Source organism: Lissotriton vulgaris, chromosome 7, assembly GCF_964263255.1.
Source record: "Lissotriton vulgaris chromosome 7, aLisVul1.2, whole genome shotgun sequence".
Lineage (NCBI taxonomy): Eukaryota > Metazoa > Chordata > Amphibia > Caudata > Salamandridae > Lissotriton > Lissotriton vulgaris.
The window spans coordinates 894,588,328-894,613,116 of NC_141695.1; the positions used below are offsets into that span (position 1 = coordinate 894,588,328).

The 24,789-nt window shown below is 40.8% G+C and overlaps 1 protein-coding gene across 1 annotated transcript in view; it reads left to right on the top strand.

Moving 5' to 3' along the window:
- Window positions 1–24,789, top strand: part of PDGFRB (platelet derived growth factor receptor beta) — a 251,497-nt gene that overhangs the window by 217,873 nt on the left and 8,835 nt on the right. The window contains exons 19-21 of the mRNA XM_086931313.1: window positions 12,895–13,006; window positions 20,296–20,395; window positions 21,863–21,968. Coding sequence (XP_086787439.1) covers window positions 12,895–13,006; window positions 20,296–20,395; window positions 21,863–21,968 — 318 coding nt within the window. The remainder of the gene's footprint in view (window positions 1–12,894; window positions 13,007–20,295; window positions 20,396–21,862; window positions 21,969–24,789) is intronic.

A 24,789-nucleotide genomic window follows, 5' to 3' on the forward strand; every position in this document is an offset into this window, starting at 1 on the left:
TAAAACTGATGTCATGCTTTGTTGTGTACAGTAGATGTATTTAGTGATTTTTGCCTTTTTGTATGTTTAAAATTTATGTCAATTTTTTGGTGTTCTTTGTCTGACATGAAATGTACAGAATTTTCTAAATAATTGTTGGATTCAAGGTATAAATAAACATACCGAACATATCTAATTCTAGTGGATGTGTTGCTCATAATTAAGAGCTGTTCTGAAAAACAAGTGGGGGGTACTTTTTCTTCATAAATATCTTTCCCAAAGTGGCATTTTCAGAATTGTGACTTACAATCCGACTTTAACATTAAAGACGGGTTTAAGTTACAATTCTTCAGACACCAAGCATGACATTCCTACCATTACTACTCATTAAATGTAATAAGGTAACCCAATGTAATCCTACAGGAGAGGTAGGCTTCACAGTAGTGAAAAACGGATGTAGGAGTTTTTCACTACTAGGACATGTAAAACACTAAAAGTACATCTCTAACTATTTTTAATGCAATGCACCCTGCCCTAAGGGCTGATTGGAGTATACCCTAGGGGTAAGGTATATGCATTAAAAAAGAAGGTTTAAGCCTGGATAAAGGTTTGTTTTGCCAGCTTGAGATGGCAGCTAAAAAACAGCACACAAGGTACAACGGGGGAACCAAAACATGTCTAAAGGGGCTACTTAAGTAGGAGGCACATAAAAGTGTTGCAGGCCCATAAGTAGCATTTAATTTACAGGCCCTGGGTACCTGTAGTACCACTTTACTAGGGACGTATAAGTAAAATTAAATGTGGCAATTGCCTGTAAGGCAATTTTACCATGTTTAAAGGAGACAGCACAAGCAGTGGCATAACATATGCCTCTGCAGCCCTCATGGAGTGGGGCATGCGCAAGGAGGCGCCCTTCGCACAGGACCCTGTCTGAGAGCTCTTGGCTGAGTCCAGGAGGGAAGGGGGTATCCTCAAGTTTCGTTATGCCATTGAGCACAAGCAGTTTAGCACTGGTTATCAGTGGTAAAGTATGCTAAGTTCTAAAAGCCAACAAAAATAGATTAATTAAACAGGAGGGGTTAATGCAAAAAGTTTGGGGTGAGCCTGCAGTCAGGGACAGGCCAACATCCACTAAAAGCTACTTACAGTACCATGATTCTACATTGCCAGTCTCACAAAGAAATGGTGCAGAGTTACATAGACTTTTAACATAAAGGTAAAATGCATAATAAAACAGTCCAGGAAGACTAATAAACTGATCTAGATAGAATAGGGTGGTAACAGAGAGTCTGTCAGAAGAATTAAAAACTCCAAAGTGACATTGTTACTCCTTAGTGTTCCACCATCTTATTATTAGGCTGGCAGAAGGTGGTCTATCCCATGGTGGATGGCTTACGGTCTCTGGTACTGAGAACATTTATTTATTTTATTTTATGCAATTTGTTGAGCGCACGATTACCCGAGGGTGTCTTGGCGCTTTGATAGACAGAAATCGAAGGTTGGGCCCGGGAGTCAGGAAATTAATAATTGAACAATCACGTCTTCAGTTGCTTCCTGAAGGATAGTAGTGTTGGCGCATTTTTTAGATGTCTTGGCATGGTGTTCCATAATTTAGCTGTAGCCACTGCAAAGGATCTATCTCCCCAGGTTGCTTTCCTAGTTTTAATTACTTCCAGGAGATTAGCATCAGCAGATCTAAGATTGCGTTAAGGTCGGTAGGGATGGAGGGCGTCTTTAAGAAAGGCTGGTGATTTTTCATGAATGCTCTTGAAGGCAATGCAGAGGGCTTTGAATTTGATACGTTGTCTGATCGGCAACCAGTGAAGATTACGGATGGCATTGGAAATTGGCTTAAATTTTGGTATACCTGTGACAAGTCGAGCGGCCGCATTTTGAACTAACTGAAGTTTGTTGACTACTTGTTCTTGGGCGTTAAGCATGAGTGCATTACAGTAATCAACTCAGGACATTAGTAAGGTAGAGATCAAGGTATTGATGGTGTTTAATGGAAGATAGGGCTGGATTTTTTTTATCATTTTGAGTATGAAAAATGAAGCCAAAACTATAGAGTTGGCATGTTGATTAAATGAAAGTTTATTGTCAAAGATGACACCAAGATTTCTAACCTTGGTAACAGGATTGGGCAGGGGGCCAAGATCTTTCGGCCACCATAAAGAAGACCATGCAGGAGTGAGTTTCCCAAACACCATCACCTCGGTTTTGTCCGAATTAAGTTTCAGACAATTCGAGTGCATCCAACTACATATGGCACTCATTCCTTGTTGGAAGTTGTTGGCAACCTCCATTCCATTGTTATTGATGGCCAGGACAAGTTGTGTATCGTCTGCGTACGATGTAACTGCTAGACGATGAACTTTGATGATCCTCGCTAAGTCCGTCACATAAATGTTAAAAAGCGTTGGGCTTAGCGAGGATCCCTGGGGGACTCCACAAGGTAGAGTAAAGGAGTCAGAAGAGAATGAGCCCATAGAGACTGATTGCTCTCGGTCTGTCAGGAAGGACGCCAGGAGCGAGAGAGCATCAGATGATATTCCAGCTTTTCCGACACGGTCGATCAGAATGGAGTGATCGACCGTGTCGAAAGCCGCGGATAGATCGAGCAGTATAAGCACCGCGGCGCCTCCTTTGTCAAGGATCATTCGTATCTCGTCTGAGGCTTTTATTAATGCTGTCTCAGTCCTGTGTCCCCTCCTGAAGCCAAATTGAGAGGCATCCAGACAGTTGTTGGCGTCTATATATTCGGATAGTTGAGTGTTCATGATTTTCTCAATGATCTTGGATGAATAGGGAATACATGCTATCGGTCTGTAACTGGTTACTTTGGAAGGATCCAGAGTAGTTTTCTTGAGAAGAGGCTTAGTAACTGTTTTTTTCCATATAGAGGGATATATGCAAGATGAAATCATAGCGTTGAAGATATTTGCGATAGCAATAGAAATCTTCTCTGGAGCTATTTTCATGACTGAAGGTGGGCAAGGATCATCAGGTGAGCCAGAATTGATCGACATCATTAGTTTATGGATCATCTCAGGTGAAGTGTGACTAAATGAAAAATTAGGATGATTGGGAATTGTAGAGGGATTAAGGGGTGTAGAATTGAACGTGATGTGAGAATCAGTCTGATGTGCATGGTTAGTGAGCTTGTTAAAATTGGAATATATATCGCACACTTTTTCTTGAAAGTAGGTGGAGAGAGCACTGCACATAGACTGAGAGGCTTCTGCAGTAGAAGGTTTATCGTGGCCAGAGAGATGAGAAACGACCTGAAAAAGTTGTTTAGTTGAATCTTGAGCTGATTCGATTTGATTATTAAAGAAGATACTTTTCTGACTAATGATTGATAATTTGTAATTTTTTAGTTTTTCTTTATAATAGCTTTTGGGTGGTGAGAATGCTGCCAAAATTGGTGCCAGACCAGCTGCCGCATTAAGGTTTATTGGTGTGTCCTCATTTTCAGTGGCACATGCTCCATGATAGATAGCCATATTAACCAAGTTAGACTTTAAGAGACCTGTTGTCAGGGACAATTGCAATTTGTATACTGGCAGAGTGCCCAGTCTTTGGTGGTACACTTCCAGTACCCATTGTAGCACAAATACAAGCATAGTGAAGTGGCATGGAGGATTTTCTACCACAAAGGGAGATGTGGTAAGAGGGAGAAGCATGGTGGCAAACACTCCTGAGGAGCCAAAACACTCAATACCATTGGGCCGTCTTAGAACGTGTTGGGCCTTTCTTTGACAGGAACACTCACAAATTGAAAGCCTCAGAAAAATACTTTAACTGAGGCTGAGCTGCCAGTCTACCTCAAAGGCCAATATGGGAACTCCATTTCCAGCCCTTCCTTCAGCTAGGCCTCATATTCATTATACATTTTTGCGATCGTTCTTTATCACTAGTCAGAAAATATATGATTTCTTTGGTTCATGGAGCCCGAGCTCTCCATTGTTATTCTGTTGTCATTTCCACACTTAAAGTGTGACCTCCTAGTATGACCTGGTAGTGCAGATCTGCACCTGATATAGCTTGCTCCATCATGCTACGTTTATATTTCATTTTATCTTAATACAGTGAGTGTAATAATTTCACAGTTGCACTGGCATACTGATCAGAGAAGGTATACTCCAGTTTAAATGTATTTTATTGAAACAGCTAAAGGTAATGGGTGAACCATGTACAACAGGCCAACATGGTAGAGCCCACAAAGACATACAGATTAAAGTATCTCTTGGCAGTCGCAGCAATCTTGCAGACAATGCACATATCTCTGTGATCCAGTTGGACCCTAAAGGTGAAGGAGACTTAGCCAACGGTTTATAATAATATAGAATACAAAATCCCTGGTGAGAGGTTCCAATTCTCGTTTGAAAATGAAAACATCTTCTCACAAGTGTAATGATAGACATCCAAAGCCTTCCATCCGAACTTGGACCCTCCCCCCTACTCTATAGAGCAGTGGTTCTTAACCTTTTGACTTCAGTGGACCCTCACTGAATCATTATTGGAATCCCAGGACCTCCCTCTGAGTCATTATTGGATTCCAGCGACCCCCACTGAATCATTATTGGAACCTGGGATCCTAGCCTAAACAATTTTCATGATTTGAACCGCAGAAAAATACACAAACATGTGGAAACAAGCATTCATAAAACAAGTACAAAAATGATGAACTATTTTATTTTATTCACAAACAAATAAAAAAATTCTCAATTATAATTTTAATGGGAAGGTTGGCGATTTGATAAATGTAATTGAGACCACCTATCGTATGTACTATACTCTGTTTGATGAACTTAACTGCTCACACAAATGAATCCTAGGATACCAACTTAATTATTAACCTCCATTTCCAAATTCATTTACAGAACGTTTTGAAAGTTGAAATTTGACATTTAGCTTCTTTATTCAGATGCACTTTATTAATCTGCTGTTACTATTTACTTTTCTCAACAGTCACCAACCCCCTGAGTAGGCATCGCAGACCCCCTAGGGGTCCCTGGTCCACAGGTTAAGAAGCACTGCTATACAGAAAAGCTCTATCTGTACTCGCATGTACAAAAATATACTTCTTTCCCAGGTGATCCACCTAAAGGTTTTTAGGGTAATGAAGCAAAAGCTTTTTAGAGTATTGAAGCAAAGCGTTAATACCCACTAGGACCAGTTGCTTCCTAACTACCAACGGGGCCCTCTACTTACTCAAGCATCTGGCTGCAAGATAGGAAACAACAGAACGGGCGCATCTGCATATGTTACCTACTTTCACCGGATTGCTCCTTGCAGGATACACTCTTCAGCCTGGCTGATTTCAATATAAAATTGACTGACCCCTCCCAATGCACTGTCAGTCTCAGTATTGGACCTTCTTTTGTGAATCCTATACCATAAAAGCAGTGGGGAGCAAATAGAATCTTTTTGCAGGCCTACCAGACTAAGTTAAATACCCTCCATTGCCCAAGAAGATCCTCCAAAGGACATTTTAGGAACAGCTCGGGCACTCCCTTGGGCACTTACTGGTTTTCAACTTTGGTGTCCACGACACAACGCTCACATTTTCGTAGTTCTTTCAGGGACGAGTCCAGCATAAATTTACCTTGTACCAGTACACTGAAGTGGGCGCCACACTTCCCCACCCAAGCGCCTCATCTAAATTCATGAGAGCCATCTCCACCCCATCGGCATATCACCAGAGGCAAATACTTGTTTTCCCCTACGAGGAGTGGAGCTTGAAAAACTCATCGTCAGCATCCTTCTTCCATCTGGTCACCGTCATGCCTAGGTCACAGAGCAGTAAGGCCACCATAAATTTTCGTAAATGTTGAAGTCGCATAGAAGAGTACAGCAGGAGCGTTACAGGCCCAGCACTGTATCTCTCTAAAAGTTCCAACAATTAGTAGTCCAGGGCTTCGGACCTCCATTATCGAGCTGCAGTTAATATACATCTGTGATCATATCACTGAGGAATGTGGAAAACCTTGCTCCTCTGGCTCTTTCTCCACTCCACCATGTCCTGGAGCTGGACAAGGGCCTCCATGGCACAGGTTTCACCGCAGCCCTTTGTTCAACATGCACACATATCCCGCCCAACCATCGACTCTTCCAGTATTCTCTGGCAAATAACAGCTGTGAGGTGTCTTCCTTCAGTTCTGTGGGCCTTCACATTTGAGGGCCGGTCAGGCAGGAGACCAAGAAGCGATGTACTTAATCTCAAGAGCTTTTCTTTGTCAAAGTCAGACTTCATAATCTGCGGTTCTTACTCTCAGCATTCAATGACTCCTGGGACCAATATTCCCAAACAAGGTTTACAGGCCAAAAAAGATGAGAGCTAACATCCGGAACCTAAGAAGAAAGACACCATCTTAGACACCGTCAAGCTCTGCCCACCAGAATCGAGTTTTTGTAAAGCTGTGTATCTCAGCCGTAGAAGCTCAGTACAATGGCTAAAATTCAGCTGTAGTACTTTCAACTCTTTAGTCATTACGTTACTCTGTACCAAAGCGTATTTGAGCTTTTTCTTCAGTCCTTTGCTACCAGCCAAAATGGCCCAGGGCCTTGGGATCCTTGCCCACCCCCACTTCTCACTCTAAGAATACTCCTGGCACTCTTACAACTATCTGTCTGGACTCAGAGCTGAACTTCAAGCCAAACACAATCCTTCACAGACATTATTTTGGCAGCTCTTGCATAACTCAGTTTATGGCCGACTGTGGACAGCTCTTGCAACGAAACACACTAATCTGGACCACACAAAAGTAAGAGTCCCTTTGTGGGATGCCATACAGCAGTTTCATCTGAGCCCTCAGTGTATGCAAGGGTCAAGGCCAGACAAATAGCTGTATCCTTTTAATTAGGTGAATTAGGTGCATCAGTTTAAGGTTGCTAAGAAAGAGTGGACTGTTGGTACAACCCCGCCCCTGGATTAATCACCAGGTTCACATGTCTGATGAAATGACAATGAACATTACCATCATATAAGTAGGGAAAGCACTGGCGGATATGTCCGGTAGCAGTTTTCGGAGCGCGTGTAACCTTATCTATAGAGGATACTAATACCCAGGTTCTGTCAACCCCCATCCTCTGGAACCTAGGTCTGATCTAATGGGGCGTGTATGGGTAGTAGGGTATAACATAGTGAGGTGAGAAGCAGGGCTTCCACGACCATTACCCGTCCAGACTACTCCAAATTGATGCACTTCTGTAAAATACATACATATTCACAAATTCTATAAATAAATCTTTAGTCTGCCCTTGACTTGCAAATAATTGTTTGGTCCACGCACAACACGGAAAAACAAATAAGAACATGTTTCTGTAGTGTGTGTCTGTTTCTGCCTGGACCCTGCCCAGGACATGGTACCGTCTGCAGCAATCTCTCTTCTTCAGGTCCAACTATAACTGCTCCCTGTGCCTGATGCTTCCATGGAGCGCTTCTTGGAGACCATTAGTGCTATGAGGACAACAAGCTGAAAGCAGCCATCCGCCTGTGGGATTCAATAACACGATTCATACACACTGTCCTGAGATTGACTATAATAAAAAGAATGAAAGGATGTGCCTAGATGGTAAATGCTTGACCAAGGCCTTGGTTAACAAAATGAAGGGAACACACTAATGACATGTTTGCTCCATGTTAGGAAAGAAAACGACAAGCTTTCATCTAAGTAACATACCTCGTGGGCACGCACTGTAAGTTAAACTATTATATTCACTATTTCATTGGCAAATTCATCAAATTCCTCTACCTTCCACTGACATGAAAACATTTATATCTCTGGATGAATTCTAAATATGAATAACATGTTGCTTTTGGATTCGATTGAAAGGAACTGGGCAAGAGATGAAAATGGCTGCTATTATCCCAGTGAGTGCCGCTGATGCTGTGGCTCACTGATGGGTTTCTTGGAAAAGGGCCAGAGGGCACGCATCACTAGCGTCCTAAATTTTATGCATTAATTGTTTTTTGACATACAGATAAATTATGGTTTTATAGGAAGAACGTGGAAAAACATCTTGTTTGTTTAATGGAGATGGCTTGCCAGTTAAGATTCCCGAATTCACTAAGATGAAATTCGATACCACTGTGGGCTCTGCGAACAGGAAGGCTTTCCAGAATGGAAACATGAAAAACAGAAAGAGAAACACGTAACAACAAAAAAAGCACTCGCCCGCTCCTTTTGTTCTCTGCTCTAACATTCAGGAACGAAATGTCTCCTGAGTGTTGGATCAGCCACTACGCCATGTCCAGGGCAGACGCACCATAGAAGCCAAGGAGGCGAAGGGATTCCACCTCCACAATTACTCGTGGAATCGAATGGACCGGACCATGAAACATTTAGAGCTTGCAATGGCCGCTGTGTGACCCCACATTGACCGGATATTAGGAAATCAGGGGATCTTCTAATAGCCTCATTATCCCTAAAAAGACGCAGAGGGACCAGTCAATGCAACTGACTTTGCCCTTGACTAATGTGATTTTGCCACATAATTCTATTATATATGTTTTGCTGTAGCTAATCAATCTGATGGAACACTTAGATGGGTTCTGATTAGATTAGTGCTAGCCAATCAGAATCACTGCAAGAGTAGGGTATTTCAATCAATCAATCAATCAATCATTGACACTTATAAAGCGCGCTACATACCCGTAGGGTCTCAAGGCGCTGGGGGGGGGGGGGGCCGCTACTGCTCGAACAGCCAGGTCTTCAGCTTCTTCCTGAAGGAGAGGTGGTCTTGGGTCAGGCGCAGGTCGGTCGGGAGGGAGTTCCAGGTCTTGGCGGCCAGGTAGGAGAAGGACCTTCCTCCTGTAGTCGCTCTTCGGATGCGGGGGACGGCGGCGAGGGCGTGGTCGGCTGATCGGAGGTGGCGTTTGGGAGCGTAGAAGTTGACTCGGCTGTTGAGGTAGCTCGGGCCTTGGTCATGTAGGGCTTTGTGTGTGTGGGTGAGGAGGCGGAAGGTGATTCTTTTGTTGACGGGGAGCCAGTGAAGGTCTCTCAGATGTCCGGAGATGTGACTGGTTCGTGGGATGTCGAGGATGAGTCTGGCTGAGGCGTTCTGGATCCGCTGGAGTCTCTTCTGGAGCTTGGCGGTGGTACCGGCGTAGAGGGCGTTGCCGTAGTCCAGTCGGCTGGTGACGAGGGCCTGGGTGACGGTCTTCCTGGTCTCGGTGGGGATCCACCAGAAGATCTTCCGTAGCATGCGTAGGATGTTGATGCGTAGTCTTTTGACTACCTCACACCGCTTCAGAACTGGTGTTTAGACCATTCAGAGTTGTTGGTAGCCAGTCAATCACAGTTGTAATTGTATCTAACTAGCCTTTATTTCCCCTCACGAGGCACTGAAGCGCTTTTCAGCGAGTAGCAATCTACTCCGGAATTCAAAATGGATCAGTATAGGGAAATATATCTTGTTAATTAGAGCTGTGGACATGTCTGTTAGTTGAATTAATAGGATGAAGGAAAGGTAGAGGAGAGAAAGGTCTAGAAAGTGTTAATTGGGAGATCACAGTAGTAACATTAGGTTTGGGTGGAGTCATAAGAGAAATAGAAGAGGAAAGAGTGTAGAAAGGGTTCTTAGGGGCTTAACAGTAGTAACATGAGGTTTGGTATTAGTCAAAGGAGGGCTAGAGGAGTGAAAAGTCTAGAACTTGTTATTTGGGAGATCATAGTAGTAAAAGGAGGTATGGGATGAGTCAAAGGAGAGATAGAGGAGGGACAATGATGTTTGGGATGAATCGTGGTGGATGTAGAGGGTATATTGAGAGAGGTAGAGAATGAGATATAGAGTAATATATTGGAGAGAGTTGAAGGCCTTTTTTATTTTTACAGTAGGAGTAAAGTTATAAATGTATAGATACATAACTACACAGAGAGGTATACATGTATATGGATAATAATAAAGACAGTTAAAGTTGTATTATATAAAGTCTTATGTGCATGTATAAATAAATAGTTTGAAACTCAGACTTTCAAGTGTTGATGTGCAAAAAGTTAATTTATTTGTGTATTTGTATTATTTTGTTTTAACACATTTTTTTAATTGTTTATTAATTTATATTTATTAATTTTTATTTTACATTTCCCTCAATATTGCAATTGTGAAGCACTTATGGATACAATTGTTATGATTATATTTACACATTGTGATAGAGAAAATAAAAAATAAACTGAGACCCATAAACATCTAATCCAATAACTTATACAACTTATCACACTTTGTGATACATAAATAAAAAAAAGTAAAGACCCATAAGCATATAATCAAATAAATTATATGTAAACTATGCAGTGACATATATACATGTTACACATAAATAATATATATTTTAAGCATAAGTAATATATACATTTGTTAAACGGACCTATAAGAATATCTATGTATTTTTAAATCAGAAGTAGCATATATATTTGTACAAAGAATGCACATATTTAAATACATACATATATTCAAATTTTACATATTTGTATACACGGGCATATGCTGTACATTTGTGTTTTGAGTATGGTGCTCAAATAGGAAGGAGCCAACTCTTGAGCAGTCATCTCATAGATAATATAGTTATCTGTGGATCTTATGTTTGGGGGTAAGGATTTCCATAGTTCAGTTGCTTGAACAGAGAAAGATGTACCACCTGTGTTTTTTTTCTTGTATGCTGGGGTTTTGAGGGGAGGTGCCAATCTGGAGCAGAGGTTCCTTTGTTGTATGTATTTGATGATTTTATTCCTGATGAAAAGTGGCTCTGTTCCATGTATTGCTTTGTGGCTGATACAAAGCATCTTGAAGGTCGATCTTCTGGCCACCTGTCTCTCAAGGCACGGGAGATATGGGCTTGTGGCTTTACATGTAGGAGCAACCTGGCATTAGAGTTCTGAATTCGTTGTAGTCTTTTCGTAGTTGATAAAGATGATTTTTGGTACAGGCCATTGTCGTAATCAAGTTTAGACAGTACAAGAGACTTAGTAGCTTCAAACTTGTGTGGAAATCTTAGGTGGAAATCTTAGAGAAGATGTGTTGCAGACTCTTCATAGTAATGAAGCTTGACCTTGCAAACTTATCCACTTGGGCAAACATTAATAGTTTGTAGTCCATAATAATATCAAGGTTTCTTACTTCCTTGGATACTTCAGGAGGTGGTCCCAGGTAATCAGGCCAGAAGCAGAGTGGGTCATAATTTTTCTAATCTCCTCATGTAAGTATTTCAGTTTTGGACACAGTCAGTTTGAGATGGCTCCATGTCACCCACTGATCAACAGTTCTGAGGCAACTGAAGATATTTGAGTTTAATTGTCCTTAGGGCCTTCCAGTTTAGGAAGTATTTGTATTTCATCTGAGTAGGTATAGCATGTGACCTTAGATTCATTGATCAATGTCGGTAGTGACTTCATTGGTGAGATGATAGAGCCTTGGGGGACACCTGCTTTTGTGAAGTGAGGTTGGATGAGAATGGGGAAGTATGGATAACATGAGTTCTGTTTTGAAGGTAGGGTGTGATCCATTCAAGAGTAGTCCACTCTATGCCAGCTTCGTAGAGTCTTTGGATTAAAGTGTCATGATCAACTGTGTCAAAGGCAGCTGAAGGGCCAAAGACAAGTAGTGCAGTGAACCTGTTCCGGTCTACTGTGTTTTTAAGATCATTCCCAGATGATGATGAGGGCAGATTCTGTGCCTCTTTCTGGACAGAATCCTGTTTGGAAGTTGGAAAGTATGGAGTTAACTTCAATGAATTGTGACATCTTGGTGAATACTGCTCTTTCTATCGGTTTGCCCTGGAAAGGGTAATTTGTAAGAGGGCAGTTGTTGTTTAGGCCATGTGGGCGCAGCTTTTTTTTCTTCTAATGGGCATATGTATGTTTTTTTTAAAAGTCCTCTGGAAAGATCCCTGTAGTTTAGGAATTATTGATGACTTTTCTGACTGATGTGGCAGAACAGGTAGTTAAAAGAATGTCCTCAAAGATTTGCAGTGGACACGGGTCAGCGGGGCAGCCTGCTGGTCTGTTTGATTTGACAAGATCCATAAATTCAGTTTCTGATATAGTTTGAAGGAACATAGAGTCTGGGTTAGCCCTACCCTTTGAGGGGAATCTTGCAAAAGGTTTGGTGCTAATGGTTTGCCTTTGTTTTAAATAGGAGAACAACATGTTTGCTTTGGTTGTGTAATGGGTTGACGGTTTCTCAGTAAATTCTTGAGAAATTGGATGAGTTCCTTATGTGCATTTCTGTTTACAAAATTCATAGATTTTTTTGTTGTAAAATTCTTCCAATAGTACTTGCTTTTTTAGCTTGTTTTGTTAGTTGACTTGTATATTTTGTTAAGTTTGTGTGTGTGGAGTTTGTCTTGATGTTTTTTTGTTTTGAGCCAGGTGTGCTTAGCTTGTTTTATCTTGTTTAGTTCTGCAATCATCTAAGGTGCTTGTTTTCTTTTGTCCTGTTTTGTTGTTCTTAGTGGTATTAGGGTATCAAAAGCTTCCTGGAGCCACTTGAAGTTTTTGAGTTGAATTCATTGTGTCTGGTTCTATCACCCCAACCGCAGACTCTTGATGATGGAATGGGTGGGAGTACCATGGAACCTTTCATAAACTAAAGTAACATAAACATAATTGATGTATTTGTTGATTACCATATGTGATGTACGAGACTACAATAACATTTCATAATGCAATGGAGAAATGCAGTCTGAAGGTGATCTCTCTATGATTGACAGAATTGTGGGTTTTGGATTGAATCAACCTGCAAAACTACTTTTAGAAGCAAATCGTTTCTTCTGCATCATCCTTCTTGAAAGAACATTGATTATTGACTAGTATGGGAAAGAAATGTGGGTTACTGTTACATCCCAGTATATATCTAAAATCCATGCCTGAGTTTGCTGGTAAAATGTTATTTTTTTTTATTTCTTTACAGACATTTTTGCCCTTAAAGTGGATGGCACCTGAGAGCATCTTTAACAACCTTTACACAACGTTGAGTGATGTTTGGTCTTACGGCATTCTTTTATGGGAGATATTTACCTTAGGTGAGTATGGCTTCTGTAGAGAGCATCTTCGGGGCTTTCAAAATATCCTTTTTTTTAGTTTTTATATGACAAAGGCTTTGCATATGTTTGGGAATTAGCATCATTTGAGTGACTTGGATTACAAATTGCTAAACTGCAATTAATGTCTTGAATTGAGACTTGTCACACTGACTGAGATTGAAAAACCTCATACTGGCAATGAGAACGCCCATGAGGAAAGATTTTGTAAATAATCTGTTCAGGGCCCAACTACGAGAAGACGGAGTAACGCGTGGAATGTGAATCTAGAACTGGTTCATCTTGGATATCCATTCTAATATGCAAATAATTGGTTTAATTCATTTTAGCCACTGGTGATTACTTCTACATTCCAATTCATGATTTTTGCTCACTGTGCCATCTGCATTTTACTTTTAGTTTTTTCTTAGTCTCTACATGCATGATGCTCCGGTTAAATGATGGAAGTTATTCATAGATTAATATTGTAGGCACTTTGGGCCCAATTCACAGAACTAACTTAAGACAAAATCCTAAGCTTACTACCATTTTGGTATTCACAGAAGCCACTTACTCATTTTGGTATTCACAGAAGGCACTTACTCATTTCGGTATTCACAGAAGTTAGGAGTCCTAACTTTAGCACTCCTAAATGCCTTGTTTGAATACCGAAAGTCTTAAAGTTAGGATTTTTCTCAGTTCAGGGGTAGTAAAGTTAGGACTCCTAACTTTAGGACTCCTAAATGCCTTCTGTGAATACCGAAAGTCTTAAAGTTCGGATTTTTCTCAGTTTAGGAGTAGTAAAGTTAGAGTCCTAACTTTACTACTCCTAAACTGAGAAAAATCCTAACTTTAAGACTTTCGGTATTCACAGAAGGCATTTAGGAGTCCGAAAGTTAGGAGTCCTAACTTTACTACTCCTAAACTACGCAAAACCCTAACTTTAAGACTTTCGGTATTCACAGAAGGCATTTAGGAGTCCTAAAGTTAGGATTCCTAACTTCTATGAATACCGAAATGAGTAAGTGTCTTCTGTGAATACCAAAATGAGTAAGTGCCTTCTGTGAATACCAAAATGGTAGAAAGTTTAGGATTTTGTCTTAAGTTAGTTCTGTGAATTGGGCCCTCTCACAACAAGCAACATGTTTTGCTATTCGACTGAAAGTTATTCAGCCTTTTTCATATGCAACATAAAAATCAGCTAATGTCATCTGACGTTTATCCAGTTGACTGGTTCTCCTACGGCACTGCCTCTCAGCGTGTTCATCTTCTGATTTAGAGACGTTATTGTCGATGTCTGGGGCAAAGATACTTAAGTTCACGAAAAAAGAATTCCACACTTAAGGCAGCTTTTGACCTCCAATTCGATCTCTGCCACAGGTTAAACACATGAACACTTATTGAACATTTTGACAAATCATGCAAATGTAGACAACAAATGAAAACAACATCCTTTCCAGGCTTATAAAATACAACATCTGTCATGAAACAACATGCACCCATGCAAATGAGAGAATGCCCCCTTGAAGATAACTCTGGGGCTTTATGTGCGCCAGCGCTATTGTTATTACAGAATGGGTACAGAAGGGGACGCACAAGCGTCTGCAGCCCATGCTGTAATACCAAAGTACCCCGTGGGCGCGCAAAGTGTACACAAACGCCTGTTGCGCCCCCGGGGCACTTTATGTAATACAGCCCCTGTTGTTGGAGCAGCAGAAGTATGTTACTAATCAATAAATAAGAAAGAAGCTATTATTCTTAGTATTATTACTCCAAATCATTTTCCAAACATTTTCATGCACAATGCAGTTACCAAATTACAGATGTTTTAGATGCCTAGTAGCAGTGAAGCATGTTTCTGCAAGTCTTTTACATTTATATGGCTATCTCATTTTCCTACAGTAAATGACCTTCATCTGTGTTATCAGTTCTACACAGATTGTGGACATATTTAAAAAGAATTGGCAAAGACAATAGGTCTGGCAAGGAAAGCAGGTGGATTTTGTTTTTATTGCAAGCAAATGTCATTAAAAAAAAGAAAAAGAGAAAACAAACATGCAGCCATGGTGGACCATTGTTTACAATAAAAGAGTAACATTTTAAAAGAATGATGGTTGCATACACTTTAAACAGAACAGTATATTTGCCCCCTAAAAGGCATAGTATTTGGAACAGGTATAGAAACCCTTTTTATTTGTAATATTCATGACAGGAAAATATGATTCTTATTGAGGCAAAAAGGTACTTTTGGCTTTGAATTACTGTAACCTGAAGATATATTTAAAACACAGGAAGATGATAAAAATATATATTAATGGATAAAGAACATAATGAAAAAAAGAATTGGCAAAGTGCAGCACTGTCTCACCAGCTCTGACACCAACATGCATTTCTGATTTTGAACTGCACATGTGATTAGAAAAAATTCTGCCACTCACATTACAAGAGAGCAAAACTCTCAAGTGGGTCACCTACTGCCCCATGCTGTATATCGTTGTGGGAAGAAGCAACATTGGAACATTTAAGCAGACAAAGGACAAAGAGAGCTGACCCAAGCTATTAACTATGTTTTATGTAAGAATCTGTTTGATTTCACAAGGCTGGCGAGAGAGCTACAAGTGTCTCAAAGACACACCTAACAATATTGTGGACTCCCACAAGCCTAGAGTCTTCGCCACGTTAGTCCCCTTCCTTGAGTTTGAAGTATGCTGTATGCTGGCCACATGGCTACCGTTGAGCTAAAGGAAGACTGAGATTATCGTTTTTTACTCTTGGTTGGTGGTCAACCTCGAACTTTATTAAGTAAATCTTTCCTGATTCCCTCCGCTTGCTCAAACTGAAATATTACACATTTCCTCATCCTGAAACACAGGGTGATAGTAGTGTTAGGAGTGGTAAATTCAAAGTAACATCAAGCGAATGCAGCATACACAATTATATCCAAATACTACAACCAACACCAGGGGCGGACAGGCATTTTATTCCAGCTGGATCTCCCTGGTGGGCTGGAGCCATTGGAGGATGGTTTTTAAAAGCCCCAGGCTGCTCTTGGTGTCTCTGTCACTTTTCCCATTTCCTGAGGTTAATGTCCTCAGGCCTGAGGTGGTTTCAAGAGAGAAAGAGATAGAAGGAGGTGGAGACATAGAAATCCAAAGGAGAGGAGAGAGAGAATTGATGGATGGATGGATCGAAAGGGAGACATAGAGCGAGAAGAGAGAGGGAGGTGGGCTGGTTTGAGCATTTTTGCTGCTCTTGGTTCCCTTCTCTAGTCGTTGCCAACACTGTCGGATCATGAAAAAAGAGACAATGTTTCCCAAGCCTGGACTTCCTGCTAATAGGAGGATCTGGTTTAAGATCACCTGTTTGTTCTTCAAACACTAGCTTGCCCTGTGAAGAGCTGTTCTCACTTCAAATGAAGTAAACTGCAAGGTGGAAATCTTTAAGTCTTCAGTATTCCCCCCACCTCCTATTGGCCTTTGATTTGGAGGAGGAAGAAGCTGCCAAGACCCATAATTGTACACGCAGTCCCTTTTCTTCTTGCTGTTGTGATTAAAAAAGTTTCTCACATCTGTGGAACACTGGTATAAAAATAGCACATACGTACTGTAGGTATTAGCAGCCGTGACCCATACAGGTAAGAGCGGTAGGGCGGATTTCAACATATGACCACAAGTGGAAATTAAATAAATAATTAATTTTCCCTTGTGGTCGTATGTCGAAATCCCCCCTACCGCTCTTACCTGCATGGGCTGTGGCTGGGTCTTAGTATACAAGTATTGTCACTCTCTTAGTTAAGCTTGTGCATTTAGGATAAGGAAAAACATGGCTGTAACGCAATTCCAAGAGGATTTTGGGTAGATAGTACTAATGAAAGTCCAGTCTTCTAAAGTGCAATAATTGTGTGTAGCGCTGATTCAAATAAAAAATGTAAGTGATATGCATTGGTACTATATGTATATATATGTGACCAAGCTCCGCCCGCGGAGCGAAACGCGTCGAGGAGGGCACTTGCTCTGTAAAATTGCTGAAAATAAACTTCCACTGCTGACACGATCGATGGTGTGATGGCGCTTTATTTTAAAGCTTAAATCCATTTGCAAGGAGGAGAAGAGGTCTGCGCCTGTCTGAAACAGCGCTGATAGCGGTCAGGATTGCTACGATATATATATATATATATATATATATATATATACATATATATATATATGTGTATGTATATCCTCCCCAACACAATTTCTTGATCCTTTAATATTCTCAGTGGTGTAGAAAGTAGAAATTGCACCTATTTTTGTCCTCAGATCAAAGATGTGCCCGTAGACTATTACCACAGACCTGCCAACTTTTAGAAACCTTTCACTGTAAGAGAGGAGTAGGGTTCCTTGAGGAGCAGAGCTGTGTGTCGAGCACGGCTTCTGATGCTGACATCAATGTCCTGGGTTGGTTTCCAAACACGTAATGAACATTGGTTGCACAGAACCTTTAAACACAAACTCTCTGAAGTTGTTTGTAGCTCACCTTATGTTACATCATATGATATCAGTTCTTTACTTTGTGGCCATGCAAAGGGAGCTGATATTGTGTGACACATAGTGGCCCCATATGAATTGGCACGTCTGATGGCACATGTAAGGCTTGTCTGCATTTCCAGCTAAGGATGATGGCATTTTGCGGGCTGAAAATGTTCCAAAAAGACTTTATTTAAAGCAGCAACATTTCTGTAAATCTATCTTTTAATGTTTTTCAGCCCACAAAATACAATCATAAAAACAATGTTAAAAGAATTACAACTCATGGACATTAATTGTTTTACTTTATATAAAAACGTTAAACATTTTTATAATTACTGAACTGTACATTTGATTACAAATATTGGTGATTTTTGAGAAAGATGATAGATCTGCTGTATATAGATATGCTCACCCTTTGATTAAGCCAATAGTCCTACTTTTAATATTTTGGTGTTGTGACTCTTTGACAAAGTCAATAAGTCTCTCTGAGTGCGTGGGGTTAGTCGCCCGCGGGAGGAGGGGAGGTTGGATGCAGCCAACCGAAAGCCACACATGGCCGAAGACCATGAGCGGCATAAGGTTGGCTGGCTGCCAGGGTCGTATGCAGGGCCTGGCGAAGTGGTAATAAAATATTACTTTATATAAGAAATTTACTGACAAAAACAAAGGGTAAAGTGGAATTACAGTAGGAAATTGAAATTATATCTTACTTTACATTAAGAAAAACCTTTGAAATTCACTGAAAACAACAAAGGTTAAAGTAACGTTATAGTTAGGTATACATTTCAGTGATAACCTAACATTTTAAACTAAAAAATAAAACTGAAATTCACTAGTTATAGTTATTTCTAGTAACTATAAATCGTGATGTAAAGTAACTCCACAATGCACTGCTAATTACCTCACATATTACATTACTAATGACATGTTCTATAATAGCTTGATAACTGTAACACTGTGCATGGCGGGGTCCACAGCAAAGAGTATGGTGCAATGGGTGAGCAAATATAAGCCATTGGCTCTTTTGCACTCTACAGGCTTGCATTTTTCCTGACCATATATGTAGATTAATCTAAAAAGAAGTACCCTTTCAGGGCTGGTGGGCCAGTACTTATATTCCAAATTATTATTTTTCCTCCATTCGTCACCCTTTACATTTTTTAATCTTGGTGTGTTTAAACTATGGCTTCTGGTTATAGTAATTCAAAGCCAATGATATATCTTATTTGCGCAATTATCCATCATATTTACCAGGGATGTACATTCATACTAAAAAGAGTTTCTACATCTGCTGTAAGTACACCCCAGTTAGGACGCATCAATACTGTTCTATTAAAATTGTACAGAATTGTAATTAAATGTTTTTGTAGCAAGCTTATCATTAGCAAATTTAGGCAGCCATGTTTTCTTTTTTAATTTCTTTTTTAAAGTTTAGCATATGTTTGCAGTAAAACATAAAAAATTAAACATCATCCCAATTTGTCAAGGCTGGAAAATTGTTTACCTCCCTTGACTTCAAAGGGATCATCTGCAACAAACTCCTGAGTTCTCTCTCCTTGGAGATGTAACAGGTTGAGAGGAAAGTTTTTACACTTTTGTCTGTTGACCTAAAGGTTGAGAAAAAACCTGTAGAACCTATTGCATCATGTAGGAGACCTGTGGAAAGCTCTGGCAGATATGAGCCTTATTCAGAAGGGCAATGATAAATCCACATTCATGGACGTATTATTGCTCACTGATGCAGACTCACAATGTTTCCTATTTCATAAAACACTGCATTAGTATGCCTGGAAAGCTGTACCAGTCGTAGCTGTCTGAGAATACTACTGATTGAGTGATTTGTACACTTGCGCACTGTGGAAAGGCAGTGCAATGTACAAGTGCACATTTTTCTCCTGTTTGTGCTTTTTTGCCACACGCAAAAATGGCTTCCCCATAGCAAAATTCCTCGCTATTCCCCCAGCCAGGTTAGGGGTTGATCGATTCTACTTTCCACACTATAAGTGAAGTTACTTCAATCCTTTGCAGTAGTAAAATTCTAACCTTTTATAAGATGGGAAAGGAGCAGTTAAGAATTTGTGGGTGTTCACAAACTTACAAGGCAATCCATGCCTTAATCCACTCTCTTCCTCCAATTGCCTGAGGTTTTCTACTCAATATTTCTGTGCAATGGTGGACAAGAATTGTGAAGTAGTAAAACCCTTTACATCTAACAAATGTCCTTTTGTGGATAGCGGCCAGGCATGCTCCATAGCCATTTTTACCTAAAAATGTAGGCCATAAAAGGTTTCATGAATCAGGCCCCCATGCTTGCACCTCATGTTAATTTCCAAATTACCAGACTCTGACATAGAAAGAGGGACATTTTGAAAAGCTGAACAGTTGAAAGACAGAAAGATAAACTGTTAATCACGGCGGGCTGGAACTTTCAGATTACAGTACACTTCTGGGTCACTAGTGGGTGAGCATATTTAACTGCACTACACAGAAGTCTTTCTGAAAAATGTTGATCATAAGAGTAGAAAAATTCTGTATGCAAATGGGTAAACGCACAAAGACAACCACACCTCAAAGCCTATACTTCACCAGTGCTATATGAGAAATTAAGGTACGGTAGCGAGGATTAGGAAGCTGGAGGCATTGACACTGGTCTAGATGCTGCTGGTGTAGAACTGGGCAAGCTTGGAGTTCTCTGTTCTGAGGCAGCAAGGAGAAAAACACTGTCTCCAAAATGTCAGTCATGTCAGAGTGTCATTAATTTGTATCTTTTTCCTACTTTCCTAGGTGGGACTCCGTACCCTGAGCTGCCCATGAATGAGCAGTTCTACAATGCACTGAAACGAGGGTATCGGATGTCCAAGCCTGTTCATGCATCAGAAGACATGTGAGTCCCTAAATGTTTATCAGTTTCGCATAGCTCAGCTAGTCTTCAACAAGCTTACTATGCACCTGTTCTCAAAGTACATAATTAACCCTTTTCATTGTGACGTCCATAATCTCCATTTCGAAGAGCAAGGTGCATCTCATATGTCAATCGTTATCTCGTCTGCTCACCACAACCTCCTCTCATTCATCCTTATCCTCTGTGACCTGTGTGCCACTTTCCAAACTGTTGAGTGATGTTGATCACAATCTTGACTCCTGTTGCATTGCCAGTACTACTCTTGATGGCATCTCATTATAACTCTCTAATAGCTCCTCAGTGTCCTGGTTCAGTGCACTCACACCTCTCTCCCAGTAGACATTCCCCAGGGCTTGGTTCAGGGTCTTCTGATTGTCTCACCATAGACCACTTCCCTCAGTACCATGTTCCTTCATTTTGTTTCTCTTGTCATAGATGTTTCTATCAATCTCGCCTCACTCCCACTCTCAAATTGCTTGACCGCTATCTTCTGCTCGATGGCCCTCTGTTCATTTAAGTTTAATTCAGTTAAACCACAGTCCTCTGTTTTTCAACCTCTTTCTATCTTATATCATCCCCAACTACACCCACCTCTACTCCCTCCTCCTCAGTCTGAATTCTTGGAGTGTTATTTGACTTGATTATGCATCTAGAATGCCCTCTCTTTTATATCCACAACAACATTTTTCCAATTCCGCAATACCCAAAAACATTTTCCCTTAATGCCCTCACAATTCAAGTCGCTCAAAAACATATCAGCTGTATTATTGTGGTCGTCTGCTCATTGATCTCCCAAATCACAGCTCCACGTCAATCAACAAAGCTAAGGGCACATTTACTTTTTTATTCTTCCACATCAATCCGCAGACCCCTACAGAAAGCAGGTAGGTTGACAGTCTATGAGATGTAGGGCTAATGCCCCCTGCTGTTACACTTCCATCCATTTTCTGTGCTCTGCTAATCTTCATCTCTTTCCTATCCCCAATTACTCCTTTCTGCTTCCATTCTGTCCACTTAGTCCCTGCACTGGAACACCTGCCATGCTAATCTCAGGCTACTCTCTCCCAGATGTCATCCAGGACTGCTGCTCTCACACACCAATTCCTAAACCTAAAACCCATCAGAGTTGACACATACATCCTTCAACGCCATCTTGTTCCAAATCATGCCCCAAATGTGTCCTCAAATGGCCCACATAGACATGACAAATCATCCCCAAAAAACAATCAAATACATATGTAATTTGCTCATATAATTCTTCTATCTCCTGTCCTATCCATCACTTCTCGACACATCACCAATGTATACATTCACCAAAAGTGCGTATTTATCTAACGTATTATAAGATATTACAATTTACTCAGTTTATGGTCGAAATACTCCTAATACTTTGCAAATAAAGAATTAAAGGAAGATGTGATCAGGCTCACTGTCTCTTCTTTCATGCAGCTATGAAATCATGCGCAAGTGTTGGGATGAGAAGTATGAGGCAAGGCCATCGTTCACCCAGTTAGTGCACCTGATGGGGAATCTGCTGGGGCAAGACTTCAAAGAGGTATGATGAACTAGGCTTACTATAGTTGTGTGTCAGAATATCGAGGCCATGAGTATTTTACTTCAAACATAACATATCCTAAACACCGAGAACCAAAATAGCAAGAAAGTTAGAATATAGTTAAGTACATATTTACTATTCTTAACTTAACATTTGCAAACCTTGAAGATATGTATATATATTGTCAAGGTACATATAGTTAACTACAATAAAATCTTTACTTACCTTTCATACTTACCATCGCAATATTTTTGGAGAATGATATTTCCTCCATATACTCCTGCTACCGAAGGACAGTGGGGTAGACGAAGAATGAATTTATTGAGGAGGAATAAATATGTGTATATCAGTTGTTTAAAAACATCTTGTTGATTTCCTTACTTTCAATATGATAAGGTTTTTATCAAAAGCGGTCTTGAATTGTTGTTTAAAAATGTTAGTAGACGTTTATCACTCATTATCACAATGTCATTTTAGAATCAAGATTGCGTAAATGCAATAGGTTCCCCTTGTCCAAACTCCCCCCTAAAAAAAATCTGAGCAATGGCAAAGACATTAGTCTTGGGTTCTGGAGAGGTTTGCTAAGCATGTACACTAACATACCTGCTACGTATGTTTAGTTGCACTGGTACTTGTCTTCTCTGAGCTTCCCCGAACTTTAATGTAGTCAAAATTATTACATTTGTGCATTGGCATCATCATACCTTGGCTGCCCACAAAATAGCAGGGGTCATCACCATTGTGAGACAATGATCATGTTGCTGGAGATTACCACCACTGTGCCTGGACCAGCATCTTGCCAGAAATTACAAAACGGTGCCTGCGTCAGTATGCTAGTGAATACCAACATTGTGTCAACATGTTGCCAGAGATTCCTACCATAGTGCCAGGCCTAGCATTTACCAGAAATTACCTCTATTGTGCCAGGGCCAGAATGTTGCCAGGTATTACGACCAATGTGCCAGGGGCATAGAGATGTCATGGATTGTCAGCATGTTGCCGGGGATTACCACCATTGATCAAAGGCCCACATTCTACTGGGAATCACCATTATTGTGCAAAGGTCAGCTTGGAAGAGATTGCCACTATTGTGCCAGGGCCAGATTGGTGCAAGGATTGGCATCACTGTGCCAAAGATGACCACCATTTTATTAGGGCTATGATTTTATAAGAAAAGACTACCATTGTGCTAGGGCCAGCATGGTGCCCAGGATTACCACTGCTGTGCCAGGGTCAGCATGTTTCCAGGGATTGCCTTCATTGTGTCAAGGCCATAGTTTTGTCATGAATTCTCACTATTGTGCCTGTCCCTGAATTTCACAGCAGGCGCTGGGGACAAAATACTCACTCCTCACCCGAACATAGACATTCATGCACACAAAGACACGAAAATACAGATATGCACTCACAGACGTTCTTGTGAACACACAGACATACACACACACATACAAGCCCATACACTTTAGCACACAACACTTGCACACACAAACATAAACACACCCAGTCTGGCACATATGTACTCATGTATACACACAGTGCGAAAATATGTTTTTGCTTCTCATTATTTATGACTACTGCTGCTGTTACGGGGCAGGATTTTTGTCTCTCCCGGGCACTTGCAGCTCCCCATCAGCACTCCCAGGAGGAGGAAAGGGAAGGAAGGTAGTGGTGGAGTGACTTGGATAGCCAGGACATGGAGGAACAACTTGGGGACAATCAGATGTGCACAGAGCTGAGGGGAGCAACTTGACTCCTGCTGCTGCTCTGCTAGGCATGGATCTTGTCTTCTCCCATAAGCTCACGGAGGTCCTGATTGGTAGTCCCAGAACAAGTAAGAGGAGGAGCAACTGGGGAAGCCTGGCAGACTGGGAACGAATGAGGGGACATGTAGGTGTCTGGGGTGAAGAGAGGGCAATCCAGCCGGATTGCGAGGGGAGGGGGAACAGGTCAAAGTGCCTTACTGGGGGGTGCGAGGTGCTGGGGTGTCAGACTTCAGGTGTTTTAGGGAGGTGAAAATGCAGGCACACTGAATACACTTGTGGAAGTCTTTGCTTCCCTCCTCTATTACATCTCCAAGGTCAGATAGAGTCAGAGCAGGAATTGATGAACAGGGACTTCTTGCTGTGCGTGCGTAAAGATACATATTAAAGCATATGCAGTAACAGTGAGAGGTGTGCCTAGTGGCATGCTGAAAGCCCATTTTTCTTTTCACCCACAAGAGTTTTTTGCCTCAATTCGCCACTGCATAGCAACACTGAGGCGAAACATAAGCATATGTACCAATATGTTTAAAAACCAAGATTTGGCTATAAACACTTAAATAGGAAAATAAGTAAAAGGGGAAAATAGAAAAATACAGAAAATCGCTAATACATTGCCGATAGCAATCATACTGCTGTTGAACAATACAATTCAAGTAAAATTTATCATAAATAATGCTCCAATAGCATGAATGTCATACATCATATATTGCTGCCATAGGGCACAAAAGCAAACTCACTTTCCACCAGTGGGGAGAGCCTATGGTCTTCCCTCACACACAAAATGCCAACCCTACCATTATAGGTATATTATCTAGTAAAACCCAGAGCATTGTGTTCTGCCACAGCTTCCGCTAACCTGATTCGGTGTTTGGGAACACTTATTTTTTGGTCCGGGCGTATTTTCTGTCCCAGCGCGACCCTGCATAAGATTAACATCTTTTTTCCTACTATTAACTTTAGCCAGTGAATCATAGGAGTAGTAAAGAGTAATGATAGATTTCTACTAGATTTAATTAAGGGCTCTGAGTCAGAAATAAGAAACTGTAAAGAAATATTTT